The sequence below is a fragment of the Delphinus delphis genome, chromosome 13, assembly GCF_949987515.2.
Source record: "Delphinus delphis chromosome 13, mDelDel1.2, whole genome shotgun sequence".
NCBI lineage: Eukaryota > Metazoa > Chordata > Mammalia > Artiodactyla > Delphinidae > Delphinus > Delphinus delphis.
The window spans coordinates 18823103-18839532 of record NC_082695.1 but is presented as its reverse complement, the minus strand read 5'-3'; the positions used below and the strand labels follow the sequence as shown (position 1 = coordinate 18839532).

At 49.0% G+C, this 16430-nt stretch overlaps 2 protein-coding genes across 2 annotated transcripts in view; one reads left to right on the top strand and one right to left on the bottom strand.

Moving 5' to 3' along the window:
- Positions 1-4938: 4938 nt before the first annotated feature.
- LHFPL7 (LHFPL tetraspan subfamily member 7) lies at positions 4939-8376 on the top strand. The gene is given in 3 exon segments (XM_060029415.1): positions 4939-5139; positions 5933-6071; positions 8114-8376. Coding segments are annotated over 3 exon segments (603 nt in total).
- Positions 8377-13943: 5567 nt separating this feature from the next.
- The window catches only part of SGSM1 (small G protein signaling modulator 1), a 53862-nt gene continuing 51375 nt past the window's right edge, over positions 13944-16430 (bottom strand). Inside the window, exon 23 of the mRNA XM_060029414.1 lies at positions 13944-16208. Within this exon, the coding sequence (XP_059885397.1) occupies positions 16120-16208 (89 nt within the window). The 3' untranslated portion in view covers positions 13944-16119. The remainder of the gene's footprint in view (positions 16209-16430) is intronic.

Here is a 16430-nt window from a genome sequence, read left to right as displayed (position 1 = left end):
GCTTATCACACACTTGGGCTTTGTTCAGCAGCCTGAATGTTTCCTTCAAACAGAAGGACACCTGTTATGAGGTCGCAGACGTATGTTCAAAGCTGGAGCCTGAGAAGAAGTGGCCACGTTGGAGGGTCTTGACCTGAAGTGTGGTGAGTCTGGAGGGAAGAGGGATGTGAGGTCAGGATGGGGAGAGAGGAAAGTATTGTCCAGGAACCATAATGGGCTTTAAGGGTCCATGAGCCCCTGAAATTACAATACTGTGTGTGTGTGGGGGGGGGGTGTATACAAGTACGTCTGCATGAAGAATGCATCCATGCTTTTAAATCCTATTTTCAAAGGAATTCATCACCTCCAAAAGGTTAAGTCCCACTGGTCTAGGATATGGCCATCTTTCTGCAGGTGGGTGTTTTAGTCTACTCAGCCTGCTATAACATAGTGCCACAGACTAAGTGGCTTATAACCAACAGAAAATTATTTCTCTCAGTTCTGGAGGCTAGGAATTCCAAGATCAGGTAGCTTTGGTGTCTAGTGAGAGCACGCTTCCTGGTATATAGATGGCTGTCTTCTTGCTATGTCTTCACATGGCAGAAGGGGCAAGAGTGCCCCCTGGGGTCTCTTTGTAAGGGCACGAATGCCATTCATAAGTCCACCCTCATGACCTCATCACTTCCCAAATGCCCATCTCTCAATACCATCACCACTGGGGTTAGCATTTCAACATGTGATTTTGGGGGGCACACAAACAGTCCACTGCAATGGGGAAACAGAGGCTTGGAGCCATTACATTACATCATAATTCGACCAGCTCACACAGCCAACTTGTAATGGAGCTGGAAAAGCACCAGAAGTAGGGCTGACCTGGCTGTGCAGCTAGGAGAATGAGACAAGGGATGCGGGTCAAAGTCCTCCCCTAAACCTGACTTGCCCATCTTCAGATCTCAGCCTGGATGTCACCTGGCACCCAGGCTGGATCAGGTGCCCCTCCTCTGTGCCTGCCCCAACATCGCCCTGGGCTTTCTCTTGGTGTGACGCTGTGTCTGTTTGCATCTGTTGATCGATGGGTTGGCGAAATACACATCTCAGACTTCATTTAGGCTACACCACACTCAGATATCTCCACCTCTCCTAACAAACCGGTCCCTCCTGCAGCTTCCCTATCTCAAGTAAGGGCAGCCCCTCCATTCCAGGGGCCAAGGTCAAAAGCCCTGGCGGCATCCTTGCCTCCTCTTGGTCCCTCACACTCCAAGTCCAATCCATAAGCAAAGCTGGTTGGCCAGACCTACCTTTTTCCTTCAACAAAGATCCAGAATCCGCCCCCACCCTCCCTCTCTCCTCTCTCTCGGGTCCACTGATGTCTCTCACCTGACTGACTGAAGTTGCCTCTGGTTGCTTCTTCCTCGCCCTTCCTTCTGCCTCTCCTCCATGCAGAAGCCAGTGATCTTTTTTTTTTTCTGTATGTGGGCTTCTCACTGTTGTGGCCTCTCCTGTTGTGGAGCACAGGCTCCGGACGCGCAGGCTCAGCGGCCACGGCTCACGGGCCTAGCCGCTCCGCAGCATATGGGATCTTCCCAGACCGGGGCACGAACCTGTGTCCCCTGCATCGGCAGGCGGACTCTCAACCACTGCGCCACCAGGGAAGCCCCAGAGTGATCTTTTTAAAACACTGGGACAGGTGACGTCACATCTCTGTTCAAGACCACCCACAGACTCCCCATCTCACTCAGAAAGTAAAAGCCAAAGATCTATCATTGCCTACAAGGCCCACCACTCTCCCCCTTTCCTCATTCCTTCCAGTTACCGGGTCCTCCTCACTTCTGCCAACACGCCAAGTACACGCTTACCACAGGGCCTTTGCACCTGCTCCTCCCTCTGCCTGGAATTTCCTCCCCCATGAATCCACATGGCTTCCTCCCTCAGCTCTTACTCAAAGGTCACCTTCTGGGCTTCCCTGGTGGCGCAGTGGTTGAGAGTCCGCCTGCCGATGCAGGGGACACGGGTTCGTGCCCCGATCCGGGAAGATCCCACATGCCGCGGAGCGGCTGGGCCCGTGAGCCATGGCCGCTGAGCCTGCGCGTCCGGAGCCTGTGCTCCGCAATGGGAGAGGCCACAACAGTGAGAGGCCCGCGTACAGCCAAAAAAAAAAAAAAAAAAAAAAAAAAAAGGTCAAAGGTCACCTTCTCATGGGGCTTTCCTGACCATCCCCCAGTCACTCACCATCTCCCTTCCCAGCTTCATTTTCCTCTGTGGCACTTATTTACATCAGGCATCTTATATATTATTTCCTTATTGTCTCTCTCTCCCACTAGAGTGTAAGCGCCATGAGGACAGTCGTTTTGTCTGTTTTCCTCACTGCTAAACCCCCACCACCTAGAACAGTTCTCGGAACATAGTAGATACTCAATAAATATTTGTTGACTGGATGGACAGATGATGGACCATATTCTTCCACCCTGTTTGTCTGCCTTGCCCACGAAACCCTAAGCTCCTTGAGGGCAGGCACTATGTTCTGTTCACCACTGTATCTGTGAAGGTCACACAGGGTTGGGCACATAAAAGTTGAATGAATGAATGATCAATTCCTTCCAGTTCACAGACGAGGACACGGACAGCAGGATGATGGGGACATACCAAGGCTCTAGCAGCCACCTCTAAATACCCGAATCCCAGTTCCCCTTCTGCCATGGCTGGCTATGGCTACCCTGGCCATCCATGCTCACTGGCTGGAGCAGGTGGGAGGGTTGACCAAATTCTAACCCTGGGTAGCTCCTAAAAAACGCTGGGGTATTTGACTTTTAAACTAATTTCTTAATATCACTTTGGGTTTAGGTCCCAGAGTCAGGAGCCTGATTCCCTGAGTTTGAGTCCCTGGTCCACCACTCATTTCCTGAGGCTTCGTTTTGTCATCTGTAAAATGGGAACTCAGATAACAGTACTACCCACCCTATCATAGAGGGACCACAGTCTTGAATTGAATGAGGCACTGAAAGAGTTTAGAATGGGGCTTGATGAGTGCTCAGGAATTGTCAACTGCCATTAACAGTTAAGCACTGAGCTGGAGGAGAAAATATTCAGTCCCTTTCATGTTTCCCTTAGGTGGATTCCAGGTAATTGAAGCCTGGCCGGATGTGGTTTCGGGTTATAATGCCTCATTTAAGTTTCTGGGCACCTGGACGGTTGGTGTGATTTTCCCAGGTGACACTGAGCACATTATCTGGAGAACAAAACTTCTTTCAAGGTCAGAAACGCCCGGAGAGGCACTGGGGCGGCCAGAGAGAGGCAAAATCACGGGCCTCAGTCAGCTCTGGGCTCCCCAGCTTCCTGGCTGGAATTACACCCCTCGGGATCCTGCCAGCCCCAAAGTTGAGGCTGATTTTGGTGTAGGACAAAAATCCATCCTCCCTTCCTCAAGGGGCCGTGTCTCATTTGCTGGCTAGCTGCCGTGAGGTTTTTCTAATCCTGGGAATAAAATGTCTGTGCCACCTTACCCTGACCTACCTTCCCAGGCTTAGCTCAGCCCCTCTCCCTGCAGCACACCTGCATCTGACCCCCTAGAACCCTACCCCTACCCTACCCCCATTTCCAGAGAGACGAGGTGACCTCCCCAAGGTCATAGGGGGGAAACGTGGTTTGTTGCTTCTTTCTACCACATCATCCTGCTCAGTGATTGAACCCAACACCACAGGCCCCCTGGGATTTAGAATCTGCTTTTACAGATGCAGAAGCTGAGGCCCAGAGCAATGGGGCAACTTGCTGCAGGTCACACAGCTGGGAAGTGGTAGAGGGACTGGCTGGCCTCCAAGCCCAGGATTCCGGCCACGTTTAAAGTGCTGGCTGGGCTTAGAGTCCCAAAGTGAAACCCAAGGTTGAAGTCCTGGAAAGTCGGTGTAGGTGCCCTTGGCTGGCTCAGCTGCTTTTGATCCCAGGTGCCCTTAGGCTGCCTCAGCCCTTCTGGGCCTCACTTCTGACCATCAATGACAATGCTGGCTATTAGCAAACCACCATCCTGCCTCAGCATCTCATCCAACCTCTATTATTATTTTGGTAAGACTGGACTTGAAATCAACTCTCTTTCTCCTTAAAATAGATTTTAGTTTAAGATGGATAACCGGTATCATGCCAAAAAATAGAACAAAAACACCACAACAAATACAAGGAAAATCCAACTACATCCCCCAAATCTCACTAGACCCCACTGCTTGCTCAGGGCTCCCTGTCTTTTAAAAAGAGGAGATAGACAGATGCTTGGGAGATGATTAAGACCCTTTAGCTCCAACAGACATTTTCTCCTTGGTGTAAAGAGAAGGATTGAAGGAGAATTGAAAACTAAGTAACTCTTGGCATTTAAGGCTGGGTTCAGGTGCCACCTGACTATCCCTCAAGGGTCATATGTGGCACTGCATGAAACAGCGATATATAAAACAATGCCATTTACATACATGAAAAATACACATATACTGAACAATATTGATTTTGCAAAAATACCTCCATACAAAAAGATACACATTAAATAATGGTTAAGGATTGAGAGGAGATAGCTGATGGGCAGGGTAGAAGCAGACCTTTTGGAAAGTGCAAGCCTTGATGGGCAGAGCGAATGAATGAAGGAATAAATGAATGAATGAATGAAACACGAGAGGGGGCTCACATGGACCAGTGATGATCATTTCCCGAGGACTGGTTGTGCTCCAAGGTCTGTTTAAGCACTAACATTCATTCTAAAATTTGGAGTTTCGACTTTCAGAACTTGTTAGGGAAAAGACCCACCCTCACCCCAGTTATTAACACCTCCAAGTGCATCCCAGGCCGAAGGGAGGCTAATGACCTGTGATCTGAAGACAGGACCAGATCCCTGGCTGGCCGGGGAGGGGGGACACCTTTGCCAGCCCCTGTTTCTCTCCTTCCACTAATCTTGTCCCTTGACCTCTAGGTCACTGACATTCCCTGATGGTGGGCAGCGTGTGGGCAACTCTGGGGCTTTCCCTAACCTGCATCTCAGCCCTCAGCCTCATCTCTCCTGCCTGGTTCCAGACCACCACTTTCTCCTTTGGTGTCCTCACCTACTGCTCCTGGCCTCAGGGTAACAGCTGGAACCAGAGCTGTGGGACCTTCAGGTCCCCGGATGATATTCCTGACTTTGCCTGGAAGGTGAGGCGTGGTCTCATCCATTCACTGGGACCTGGCGGTGGGGCACTCTTAAACCCATCAGAGTAAAAAAAAAAAAAAAAAAGCCAATTTCTGCTCACCTTCCTTCTAACCTCTGACTCGGTAGGTGCGGGGTGGGGTCTGGCTATCCGCATTTTAGCAAACACCCAGGATGATCCTGAAAGCAGCTGCCAGCATGCAGTGCCTTTGTACAAATTAGGAAAAGGATGCCCCTTCTTCAGGACTCTATACTGCCATCTGCTGGAAAAGTGCTGTAGTCAATATGCATTTCTGTGATGACTCCCAAACGCATCTCCTGGAGTTGTGCAGTGCACAACCTGTACACACCTACCTGGTCATCCTCTATCTAAGCGCTGCTAGGTTTGAAAACCACAGCTAAGGTGTTGAAAGTCACTGCAAATTGCCAGATTCAACAATGGGCACAATGGGTTGGGACTCCCAGTTCAGCACCTCTAAGGAAGATTACACAGCCTTCAAAACCGATTACAAAGGTGCCTCTCTTGGTGACTCTGCTGTATAGCAGGTACTCAATAAAGGGAGGGTATAGTGGTTGTAGATCTAGATCTTAATTCTGACTCTATCTCTTAAGTAGCTGTGTGCTCTGAGGGAAATGACTCCAATTCCTTATACCTCTGTTTGTTTATATGTAAAACAGGGATAATAATAGCACAGACCTTGTGGGATTTTGAGGACTCAGTAGCTGATCAGTTAAGCAGAGAGAGCAGAGCCTGCCCCCACCCCAGACAACACCCTCCCTCCTTTCTCTTCCTGGCAGGTCTCAGCTGTGATGCTCCTTGGAGGCTGACTCCTATTGGCCTTCAGTGCAATTCTCTTCCTGTCCTGGGCCTTAGCCCCCAAAGGGCTGTGCCCAAGGAGGGGCAGCGGCCCAATGCCAGGGGTGCAGGCAACAGCAGGTAAATCTTCTATCACATATGTGTTCCAGACATGTTTGTGGAATGAATGAATGAATGAATGGATGGATGGATGGATGGATGAGCCTGTAAGCAGAGTCTTGCCTCCTAGTTGAATCTCAGAGATAAACCCTAGGATTGTAGACTATTCCAGGTCCTTTAACAAGCCAGAAGTTGGAGGTAGGGAATGGTATCCTTAACATCACCCTCTCTTGCCCTTATCCAAACCCAGTCTTAATAGTCTGTCCTCCTTTGTTTCTCTCCCATCCATCCACTTTGCATCATTTTTACCAGGACCATCATATACAGTTGGGCAGGTTGTGCACTGCATAAGGGCATCCAGCTGAGGGCTGAGAGCTGCTGAAATCTAGCCATGCTCCAATTCCTAAGCTGTGAAAACTGCAGGGCTGCGTCTGCCCGGCTGCATCTGCTTTTCTCTAATTCACACATCGGCTTGGGATGATCTAGCTCAGGTCTTGACTGAACCTTCATCCAATTAATTCTCCACCATCTCTCACTTGGTTTAGAGGTGACCACCTCACACGTCTCCCTGCTGCCACTCTTGCCCCCTAGAGTCTGTTTGCCACACTCTGGCCAAGTGGGTCCTGTTGAAGCTGAAATCAGACCATGCCACTCGGACTGGCTTATCCGCGCCAATGACTTCCTGTTACTGATGAGGCTCCACTGATGAAGCTCTCATTCGCTCGCTGACCTCATCTCTTACCTGCTCCGCCAGGCTCAGCATGCTCCAGCCAAACTGGCTTGCTTTCTGTTGCTCATGAAAACCAAGCTTGTTCCCTCTGCCTGGAATTCTCTCTTCTCAGATCTTCACATCTTGCTCCTCCCACTTCATTAAGGGCTTTGCTCAAATATCACTGCCTCAGTGGGGTCTTCCATGACCTCAAGGTAAGGGAGCTTCCCTCTCCTTAGAGTCCCCTTCCTCTTACCTTGCTTTCCATTTTTCATAGCACTTACCTGCCCGCTTGATAATATCTTATCTGCCTGCTTGATTATTGTGCATCTCTCTCCACTAGAACATCAGCTCCATGAGGGCAAGGACATGTCTGCCTTGATATCACCAGCATCTAACACGGTACTTTGCACATAATAGTTGCTCATTAAATATTTGTTGAATCAATGGATGGAGATACAGTCCTTGTCCTCCAGTGTCTACTGGGGGTGGGGTGTATTAGGCAGTTATAACTCAGTGGGTATTCGGCACAAGAGGATGAGCACAGGATGCAAAGAAAAACTCCAAGAGGTACCAGACCCAGTGTGTGGAAGGTGTTAAGGAAGGTTTCCTTGAGGAGGCATCACTGAGATGAATCTGGAAGGATGAGTGGGAGTTAACCAAATGTAGAAGGGTGTTTCAGGTAATGGGAACATCACGGGCCAAGGCACAGAGAAAAGAGCAAGGCATGTGCAGGTAACCTCAAGTGGACGAGAGTGGCTGAAGGGTGGCTGCAGGTCACGTGACTCTCCTGCACGGGGAGTGCCTTCTAGGTGCAGAGGTGTCGGGTTCATTTTCTTAGTATCATTAGTACCTTTGACAGAGTGCCTAACAGTTTTGATGAATGAGTGCATGGATGGATGGATGGGTTGGTGAATGGATGGAGTAGGGTGGGTAAGTAGGTGGACGAGTTGATGGATGCATCAATAAACATATTACTGGAAGGATGGATGAATAGATAGATGGATGGAAGGATGGGGAAAATGGGTAGACTGGAATATGGATAGATGGATGGATGGATGAATTGGTGGAAGGCAGGTGGCTAAGTGGGTGGATGGCTGGCTGGCTGGCTGGACGAGTGAATGGATAGGGAGGTGTAGGAATGGAGAGAATGAGTGGATGGGTGAGTAGATGGACAGATGGGTGGAAGGCTAAGCTGAGTGATAGGTGGATAAAAGGATAGATGAGCCAATAAATAAGTGAGTGGATGGATGGATGGGAGGGGGATAGGAGGGTGGATGAGTGAGTCCTGGGATGGAAAGGCAGCCCAGAGCCCCTTGACCGACACACTGGTTTTCCTTGCTGCTGTTTCTAGCCATCGCCACCATTGTGGGCCTGCTGGTTTTCCCGATCAGCTTGGCCTCCCCCTTTGCCAAGGAAGCCTGCTTAGCCTCCTCTGTGTACCACGGTGGTCAGTGCCAGCTGGGCTGGGGCTATGTGACTGCCATCTTCCACACAGTCCTGGCCAGCCTCCTGCCCATGTTCAGGTGGCTCCACGTGACTGAGGTCCAGCAGAGGACCATCCTCTTCTCCAGTGACACTGAGAGCATCATCCTTGTGCCAGAAATGAGCAAATAAAAATATCTCAGGAGGAGCAAAAAGAGCCCATGCAACAGTTGTATGAAATCACCATGCACCCAGGTTCAAATCCCACCTCTGCTGCTTCCTTGCTGTGTGACCTCAGACAAGACACTTCACTTCTCTGGGCCTCGGTGTATACTTCTGTAAGATGGGAGTGTGTGTGAAATAATGCCTACCTCATAGGGTTGTTATGAGAATTAACTTAAGATGCTGTGTATAAATAAAGCCCTTAGCATGATGTTAGGCACTAGTATTCAATAAACTTTAGCTATAATTATTATAATCCCTATCCCACAGGACTGTGGTGAGGATAAATCTATTCATGAAAAGTGCCTGGGGCAATTCTGAATCCGTGGTCACCACTCAAATACTACATCTTTTAATAAGTATGTGCATATTCTCTATGAGAGAATAAAATAAAAATATCCTTCCCTTTTTATAACTCCTCCTCTTGGAGAATTTGAAAATTTTTCATTTTCCCATCAAACGTCTAGTGAGTGCCCCTTATAGATGAGAGTTGGTCCAGTGCTGGGGTGGGGATTGGGGGGTGTCAGGCAGTAAGGACCTATCTCACCCCTCCATGGACAATCCCACTGATGTGGAAACTTCACTGTTATTTGGGGAACATGAGGCCCCTCACGATCCAGTCCAAACCTCTCTCTCCAGCTTCTTTCTTGTCATTCACCCAACCCTGCGCCTCTCCCTCCAGCCACACTGAATTCTGAGCTCACAGTAGGTCTCTTCACAGCTCCACCCCTTTGTACACATTGCTCTCTCTGCCAGGGATGGAGTCAGTCTGTTGCCTTTGCTTATCAAGACCCATTGTCCTTCTTTGGGAAGAGCGCCCTAATCTTCCCTTGGGGAATGACCCTCAGCAACTCTCTGACCACCCCAGGCTTTAGGATGGACAAATGAGTCCTTCTGGCCAGTCAAACCCAGTCAGAATGATTGGTTCAGAGATGGGCATGGGACCTGTATAAGCCAACATGGACAAGAGTGGAACCACCAGATAGACAAAGATGGAGCTCTAAAGACTTCACTTGAGTAGCTGGATGCAGCCATGCCTGCTCCGCTACCTGCAAGAGACATAGTCACAGGCAGCTCCAGGCTGGTACCCCTCTAGTTAGACTGCCCAGAAGAAAGAGTGAACCGCTCTCTTCCCAGGGATGGAATCTGATTGGCCAGAACTGAGTCATGTGCCCACCTTGGGGGGAGGGGCTTGTCAGCAATCTCAATAGACTATAACTATAGTTATAACGTAGGAGATACATTTCCCCAGAAGATGGGAGAAGTTGCTGGTCCTAGAATGGGGCAAGGATGTCAGGCAAGCAAAAACATTTGATACCAAACTCTCTCTTTAAGGGAAGCTTTATTATCTGCATTTCACAAAAGTGAAAACTGAAGCTCAGAGAGACAAAGTCACTTGCCCAAAGTCACACAGCTGATCAGTGGCAGAGCTGGGATTTGAATCCAGGTCTGTCAGACTCTGTGATGGAGGCAAAATAACACCTGAATTTGTGATCTCTGCCCCGACCCAGCTCACCAAACTCTTTTGGTTTTAAATGTTCAACTAAGAACATCTGTAAATAACAATATTATATTATTAGAGCGATTCTATTATTTTGAAAACACACAAACCACAGAGAATGCAGCTTGCATTTGTCTTTCAGAAAAAAATAATGACAATAATTACTTTAAAAAGTAATAGAATAATGGAATAAAGTAATAGAAAACCTAGGAAGCCACCACATGGTATCCAAATGGACTCGAAGACCAGTGGTATGTTTCAAGTGTCATCAGCACTTTGATGTGAGTCAGGCTTCTGTGGGAAGATTCCAGGAGGCCCAGGCAGCATCCCAGTGCAAAAAGCAGCAAGTAGATGCCGCCAAGAAGAAGCCCAAACTCAGCTTCAGGTCACCCACCTGAGCTAGGGATGAGCCGCCTCCTCTATGTAATAACCTTACAGTAGCTCCCAAGTTCCTTAATTTTCTCCTTCAACAATTTCAGCAATGCCAAAGGGAGCAAATCTGCAGCCTATGAAGCAGAAGCATTTACACAGACACTGTCTTTATTTGACAAGAGACAGAGGGATCTGTCTGTCTTATTTTCTGTTCATCATAGTAAGAGGTATTCTTTATTTGCAGGAGCCCTTTACCTGCCGAGGCTGGAAATCACTGTGCCTACAAGACTGAATAAAGCAAGCCAGGAAGATACTGCAGGATTCCTGCCCAGCACCCCGATGTAATGGAAAGTCCCTAGGGAACAGCATCGTTCTGTAGGTCATTTGAATTCTACTAGGTTGACTTAGCAACGGATTGGCAAGCTGGCACTTCAAAAAGGATCAAACTGTGCTCCTTCTAGAGTCTATACCTGTCCTGGGCTCAAGCTCTCAATGTGTCCAGCAGCTTAAAAGCCTGCAGCACAGAGACCTGAGAGCCCTTCCCTGACTCAGCAGAACCCGATGCAAACTGCAGAGTCAGAGCGGGGTTTGCTCCTGCCAAGAACTGATGGCCTCACCACACCTAACTCCAGTTGCTCTGTCATAGCCCCAGAGGGCTCAGAGCTCATCCCTTCCCCAGTTCTCCTTCAGGAGCTGTGTCAAAGATTCACCTGAGAACCTGAGCAAGACAGATGATGGGAACTCAGGGAAACTGAGGTCCCAACCAGGAAATCATCCCCAGTGATGCTAGGGGCAGAGGGTCCCAGTGGAAAGAGGGGGGCCAGGACTGAATCCAGACCCAAGGGAGGCATTATTACCCCCAGTTCACAGAAATGCAAACCAAGGCTCAGAGAGGCAAGGTCACTTGCCCAAAGCCACACAGCCAGGAAGCGGCAGAGTTGGGATCCTAAGTCATCCCTCCCCAAGCATGTGGATAAAGATATAGGACCTGATTTTAGTTGGTGTGGTGAGAAAGTCACTCCCACTTCAATCCTCCTTGAAGTCCTCCAAGAAGAAAGGCTCGTCAGGTGCTAGCACGTCTTTAACCTCTCAAACCCTTAGCGCATCTCTTCTTAACGGCAAGAGAGCAAGCTTCAGAAAGCCTTTGGTGGGAAATAGTATTTTGGCAAAATAAGATTTATTTTTACAACCATCTTCTGTTTATGCAAATGATTCTGGCTTGCCATAAGTTTGAAGTTTTAAAAAATGAGTTGATTTAAAGAAAACTAGTAAAGGGACTTTCCCTGGCGGTCCAGTGGTTAAGATTCCGCGCTTCCACTGCAGGGAGTGCAGGTTCGCTCCCTGATCGGGGAACTAAGACCCCACATGCAACACGGTGTGGCCGAAAAGTAAAAAGAAAAAAGAAGACTAGTAAAGATATAATAGTACAGATGGTACACAGATATGGTCCAAATCAAAAGGTGGACTGCAGGTGACTTGAGTTTGATGCTGTCATAAAACCTGGGGAGAAGACTCATTGATTGATGGATCTAATGTCTCTCAAACTTGAGTATCTGTTGAAAAGGAAAGAAATCTAAACCACTTCCTCCCACTGCCCTTGACTGTACCCTCACCTCCTTTCTCCGATGGGCTGCTGGGACCTCAGGCCTGGGAGAGATGGAGGGAGGGATAAGAAGGAAGATGAAACAGGATGGCATAAATGGTTGCAGCCGTTCTGAAATGGGATGGTCGGGGCCTCCCAAACTCTTTGCATACGTGCTTCTCAGTTGCCCCATGGCCTCTCCCACAAGCCAAATGGAAAGCTCGAGGTGAAAAGAAAATGGAATGTGATTTAGAAGAGAGATGACAGAGCAGCCAGAGGGTCTAAACCCAGCAGTGTTGTTCTGAATGAGAACAGCAACATTCAGTCAGAAGACATGGTGACGGACAGTGTCCACATGCCCATGGCTACAAGGAAAGGAGGCAGAAGGGGCAGAGGAGAGGAATCGGAGGGATGGGGGAAGGAGAAGATAAAGAAATGGAGGAAAAGATGGAGGAGGTGGCAGAGGAAGAAGAAGAAAAAGGGGGGAGGAGGGGTCCACAGTGACAACTGTGTGTGCCGTACGCATGGCAGCAAAGACCCCTTCTCCATTCCTGCTTCGAGTCACGAAAACGTGCCTAGTGGCCCGAGACTCATCTTCTCACATCTATGCAAGGTGCAGATGCATGTGTTTAGGAAAAACTTTACAAAAGCAAAACATTCTCTTAGGATTTTTTTCCCACAAAATACATCATCCTTTACCGTAAGTCAATAGTGCATGTAACTGCACATTTGTACACACATAACAGGTATGCTGGTGGTACCCAGGTCTGGTGGTGCCAGGCAGCTGCAAGAATAGTGGGGTCCTCCAGGAGGAGGGCCATGTGTACCAAGCTATGGCTGGAGTTGGGGAAATGAGACCAGTGGCTTCAAAGGATGGTCAGAACATCAGGACCAGTCTTTGCTCTCAGAAGCTTCTCCCAGGAAGAAGCAGACCTTCCCACTAAGAGAGCCCCATGGGGGCCAGCAAAAGACAAGTCCCCACCTTCCCGCTGCTGTGTGGCTTCAGACTTACCTCTGCTGGCAATCTTCCAAGAAAGTGGTGACTTGGGCTCAGCCAGGCCACCAATGCCACCTGAAACTCCTTTACTTTGCTGGCCTATTTGGAAACTAACTTTTTCTATAGAAAACCTGAAGTTTTGATGGGTGCTCATTAGATTAAATCAAGCTTTGCTTCTGCAGCGGAAAACCAGAAGTTTCCCTTGGTGCATGGGGGTGGAGATCCATGTGAGGTCTCCATTGCCCAAAGACTGTGGCTCAGAATGGCAGCCGTGAGTGGGAATCATAGATATTGAGGAGATAAGTTGATGGTCTATGGGAACACTGGGGGTGAGAGAGGAGCTAGCTCAGCAGTGGGGATACAGTGAGGCATCAACTTAGAGGTATACTCTTGAGTCCAATGGCTGACCATCTTGGGACCCCTCCTGTGCATGGACCTTGGGATACATGGTAGACTGTTTGCAAAAATACTCAATTATTTCCGTGCCTGTATTTACAGCCCTTTTCATTGTCACTTTTCAAAACCTCCCATCAACTGGCGGAATCTATTTCTCCATCCTTTCAATCTGAGCTCAGCCATATGACTTCTTTGACCAAAAGAATATAGTAGAAATAACTTTATGCCAATTCCAATCCTAGGTCTCAAGAGGCATTGCACACTTCTGTTTGCTCTCTTAGAAACTGCCATCATGGCCATGTAAACAAGCCTGAGCTAGCCTAATGGAGGATGAGAGATACATGGCCCAGTTTCTCCCACTATCCTAGCCAACAGCTGGCCAACTGTCAAAAGCAGAGTTGCCTGGCTGGCCATCAGCTGATCAGAGACACACAAAGAAGTCGAGCTGAGACCAGAAGAACCACCCAGCTGAACCCAGCTCATATTGTTGACCTACAGAATCATCACAAGCTAAATAAATGGCTGTTTGAAGCCACTAAGATTTGGGGTGGTTTGTTACACAGCATTACTTGTGGTAACAGCTAACTGATACAAAGGATGAGACGAGATTCACCAGCCTTGAACTTTCAGGGGAAAGACCAGGGAGCTATCATAAGAATACGTCCCTCTCTGTGTCTGGGTCACTGAGGTGGGGTGGAGGGTGGGGTATGAGGACACAGTCTTCAGAAGCAAGCATTTCTTTTTTTCAAATTAAAAAGAAAATCCCCAAACAAAGAAACAAAAAATAACCCAGGTTCACATGTTTCTGTTTATATATTTTCTCTCTATATAGACACAACTCTGTAGTAAACTGCAACAAGATATGTTGGCAACACTGAGAAAAGGAGGGCACTCCATAGATAAAACAACTCGCACGCATACGATTCAGGGACACAAGGACACACACAACGTACAAAGATCCAAATAAACACAGTAAGCCGAATAAATAGGAGTTATTCCAAATCACAACCACGACGCTCTCTGGAACACCACGAGAGAAGGCAGAGAAGAGATTTTGTGCTGTACTTTCAGACTAGTCTGTCAAAAAATAAATAAGAATCGGAAGGTCTAGGACCTGGGTCTTGCTAAAATAACATCCTCTGTAGTGAACAGTTGAATGGCAATATAAACTTTTATCTGGAGGGGACTTTCATACATTTTCTCCCATCTTGGGAAGGTGGGGGACTAGGGCGAGGAGATGCATTTCTCACGGAGCGTTCTTTGGAAGCGAGGGCCATCTAGTCTCATCCATCCTGCCCAGGAGACCATACTCAGGCGGAAGTTCAGTGCAACCTAAAGTGCTGGGTCCAAGGGAAGTGCCTTCACAAGCACGCCAGGCAGGGACTGCTCCCCTTCCTGGTTTGCTCAGGACGGAAGGACTAATGCACTCTCTCTGCGAATGCTTCAAAGTGCTTGACGAGTCTCCTACCCTCTCCAAAATCCTACCTGCCATTCTTGGGACGAGCATCCCTCCCCAACTCTCACTGTTTCTCCCGACTCTCGTACACTCTCGGGAGAGAAGGGCTGGCAGGACCACTCTCTTGGGAGGACAGGTAGGCAGGTAAACTAGCTTGCTTAGGGTCTGTTTGGGGATTGGTGACCCTCTGTGTGAAGACATGGAGGGGACCATTTCCAGTCTGGTCTGTGACCCTGGCATCAGTTCATCAGCTGATGTTTCTTTCCCAAGGAAAACACCCGCCATACCCTACCTGGGCCAACCTCTGTCCTCCTTTCCCTCCTTTGTCCTGAGTGAGCAAGGGCACTTAGAGAAAAGCCAGCCTCCCTAAACAAGTGGCTTGCACTAACACACATCTTCCAAGCTTCTGGAACATCAGACCCGATGTATGGAAGGAGAGGCGAGGTCCTTCCTAGGAAGAGAGGAAGGGGATGTGGACTCTGCCCTGCCCGGGGGCCCCTGGGCAGGACCCGGAAGAGGCCTATCTCATGCTTACAGACACTTCTCACAGGCAGACGTCTTTCTTTAAAAGAAGAAAAAAGTCTCTCCTGGGCCAAGTGGAGGAGAAAAAATGAGAAATATACAATGGTTGAAATCCCGGACCCCAAGAGAGATGTGCAAAGGACCCCATGTGCCTTTTCTAAATGGAAGAAAATCTCAGGATATAGGCGGCTCAGGTACAAAGAAAGTGGAGAGGGAGATACACTTGTAGCCCCTCCTCCAAGCCAGTGGTTCTCAAATGGGGCTATTTGGCAATGTCTGGAGGTGCTCCGGGATGTCACAAGGGGCTGGGGAGGAGGGTGCTACCGGCACGTAGTAGGTAGGGGCCAGGGATGCTGCTCAAATTCCAACAGTGCACAGGGCAGCATCCCTCCAAAAAGCATTAAATGTCAACAGTGCTCTGCTCCAGGCCAACCTTCCAGCCATGTTCTGGAACATCTCCAAAGGCCCCTTTCAAAGTACAGAGGTAGCCCCACAGACCTCTCCTATACCAGTTTCCAAAAAGTTCCCTCCCCAAGTCTCATCCGACAAGACAGTTGGAGGGATGGGAGAGAAGAGGGAGGAGACCATTCTGGGGACCATGAACGAAGATGTTCCCTCCGCACACCAACAACTCCCAACTCCCACAAGGGAGAAATCCCAGACTTGGGCAATCTTTGGTCAAACAGAAAAACGTAAGGCTGAACTGAAGGGGCAATCCCTCGATCCCACCTGCCTGGTGGCCAAAGTTGGGGTACTTTCTCTTTGCACAGAGGTCCATGCTCGGGAACAGATGCCAGGACCTTGCTCCCTGGGCAGCCAGGAGGAGAAGCAGGCAGGACAGGCAGGTGGGCAGAGGCTTGGGTGACGCTGCCTGGGTGACGTGGTCCTCACTTGTTCTCAATCAGGGTCTGCACCTTGTACACGAGGTCCCGGGCCAGCTTCAGGACCTGCTTGGTGTTGTGTCGCTCGGCCATTTCTGAAAGAGCGGAAGTAAAATCTCATGAGCCTCCTTCTGTGTCCATCCTCGGGATGCACTTTCAGTGCCCAGAGAGGTCTCTGGGGCATCCCCATCATCATCATCATCTGGCATCACCCCCAGAGCAGTTCTGGAAGCAGAGACTTTGGGGAAGGCCTGCATCTCCAGACCTTGGTTTTCTCATCTGTAAAATGGGAACCATAACAGCACCTACTTCACAAG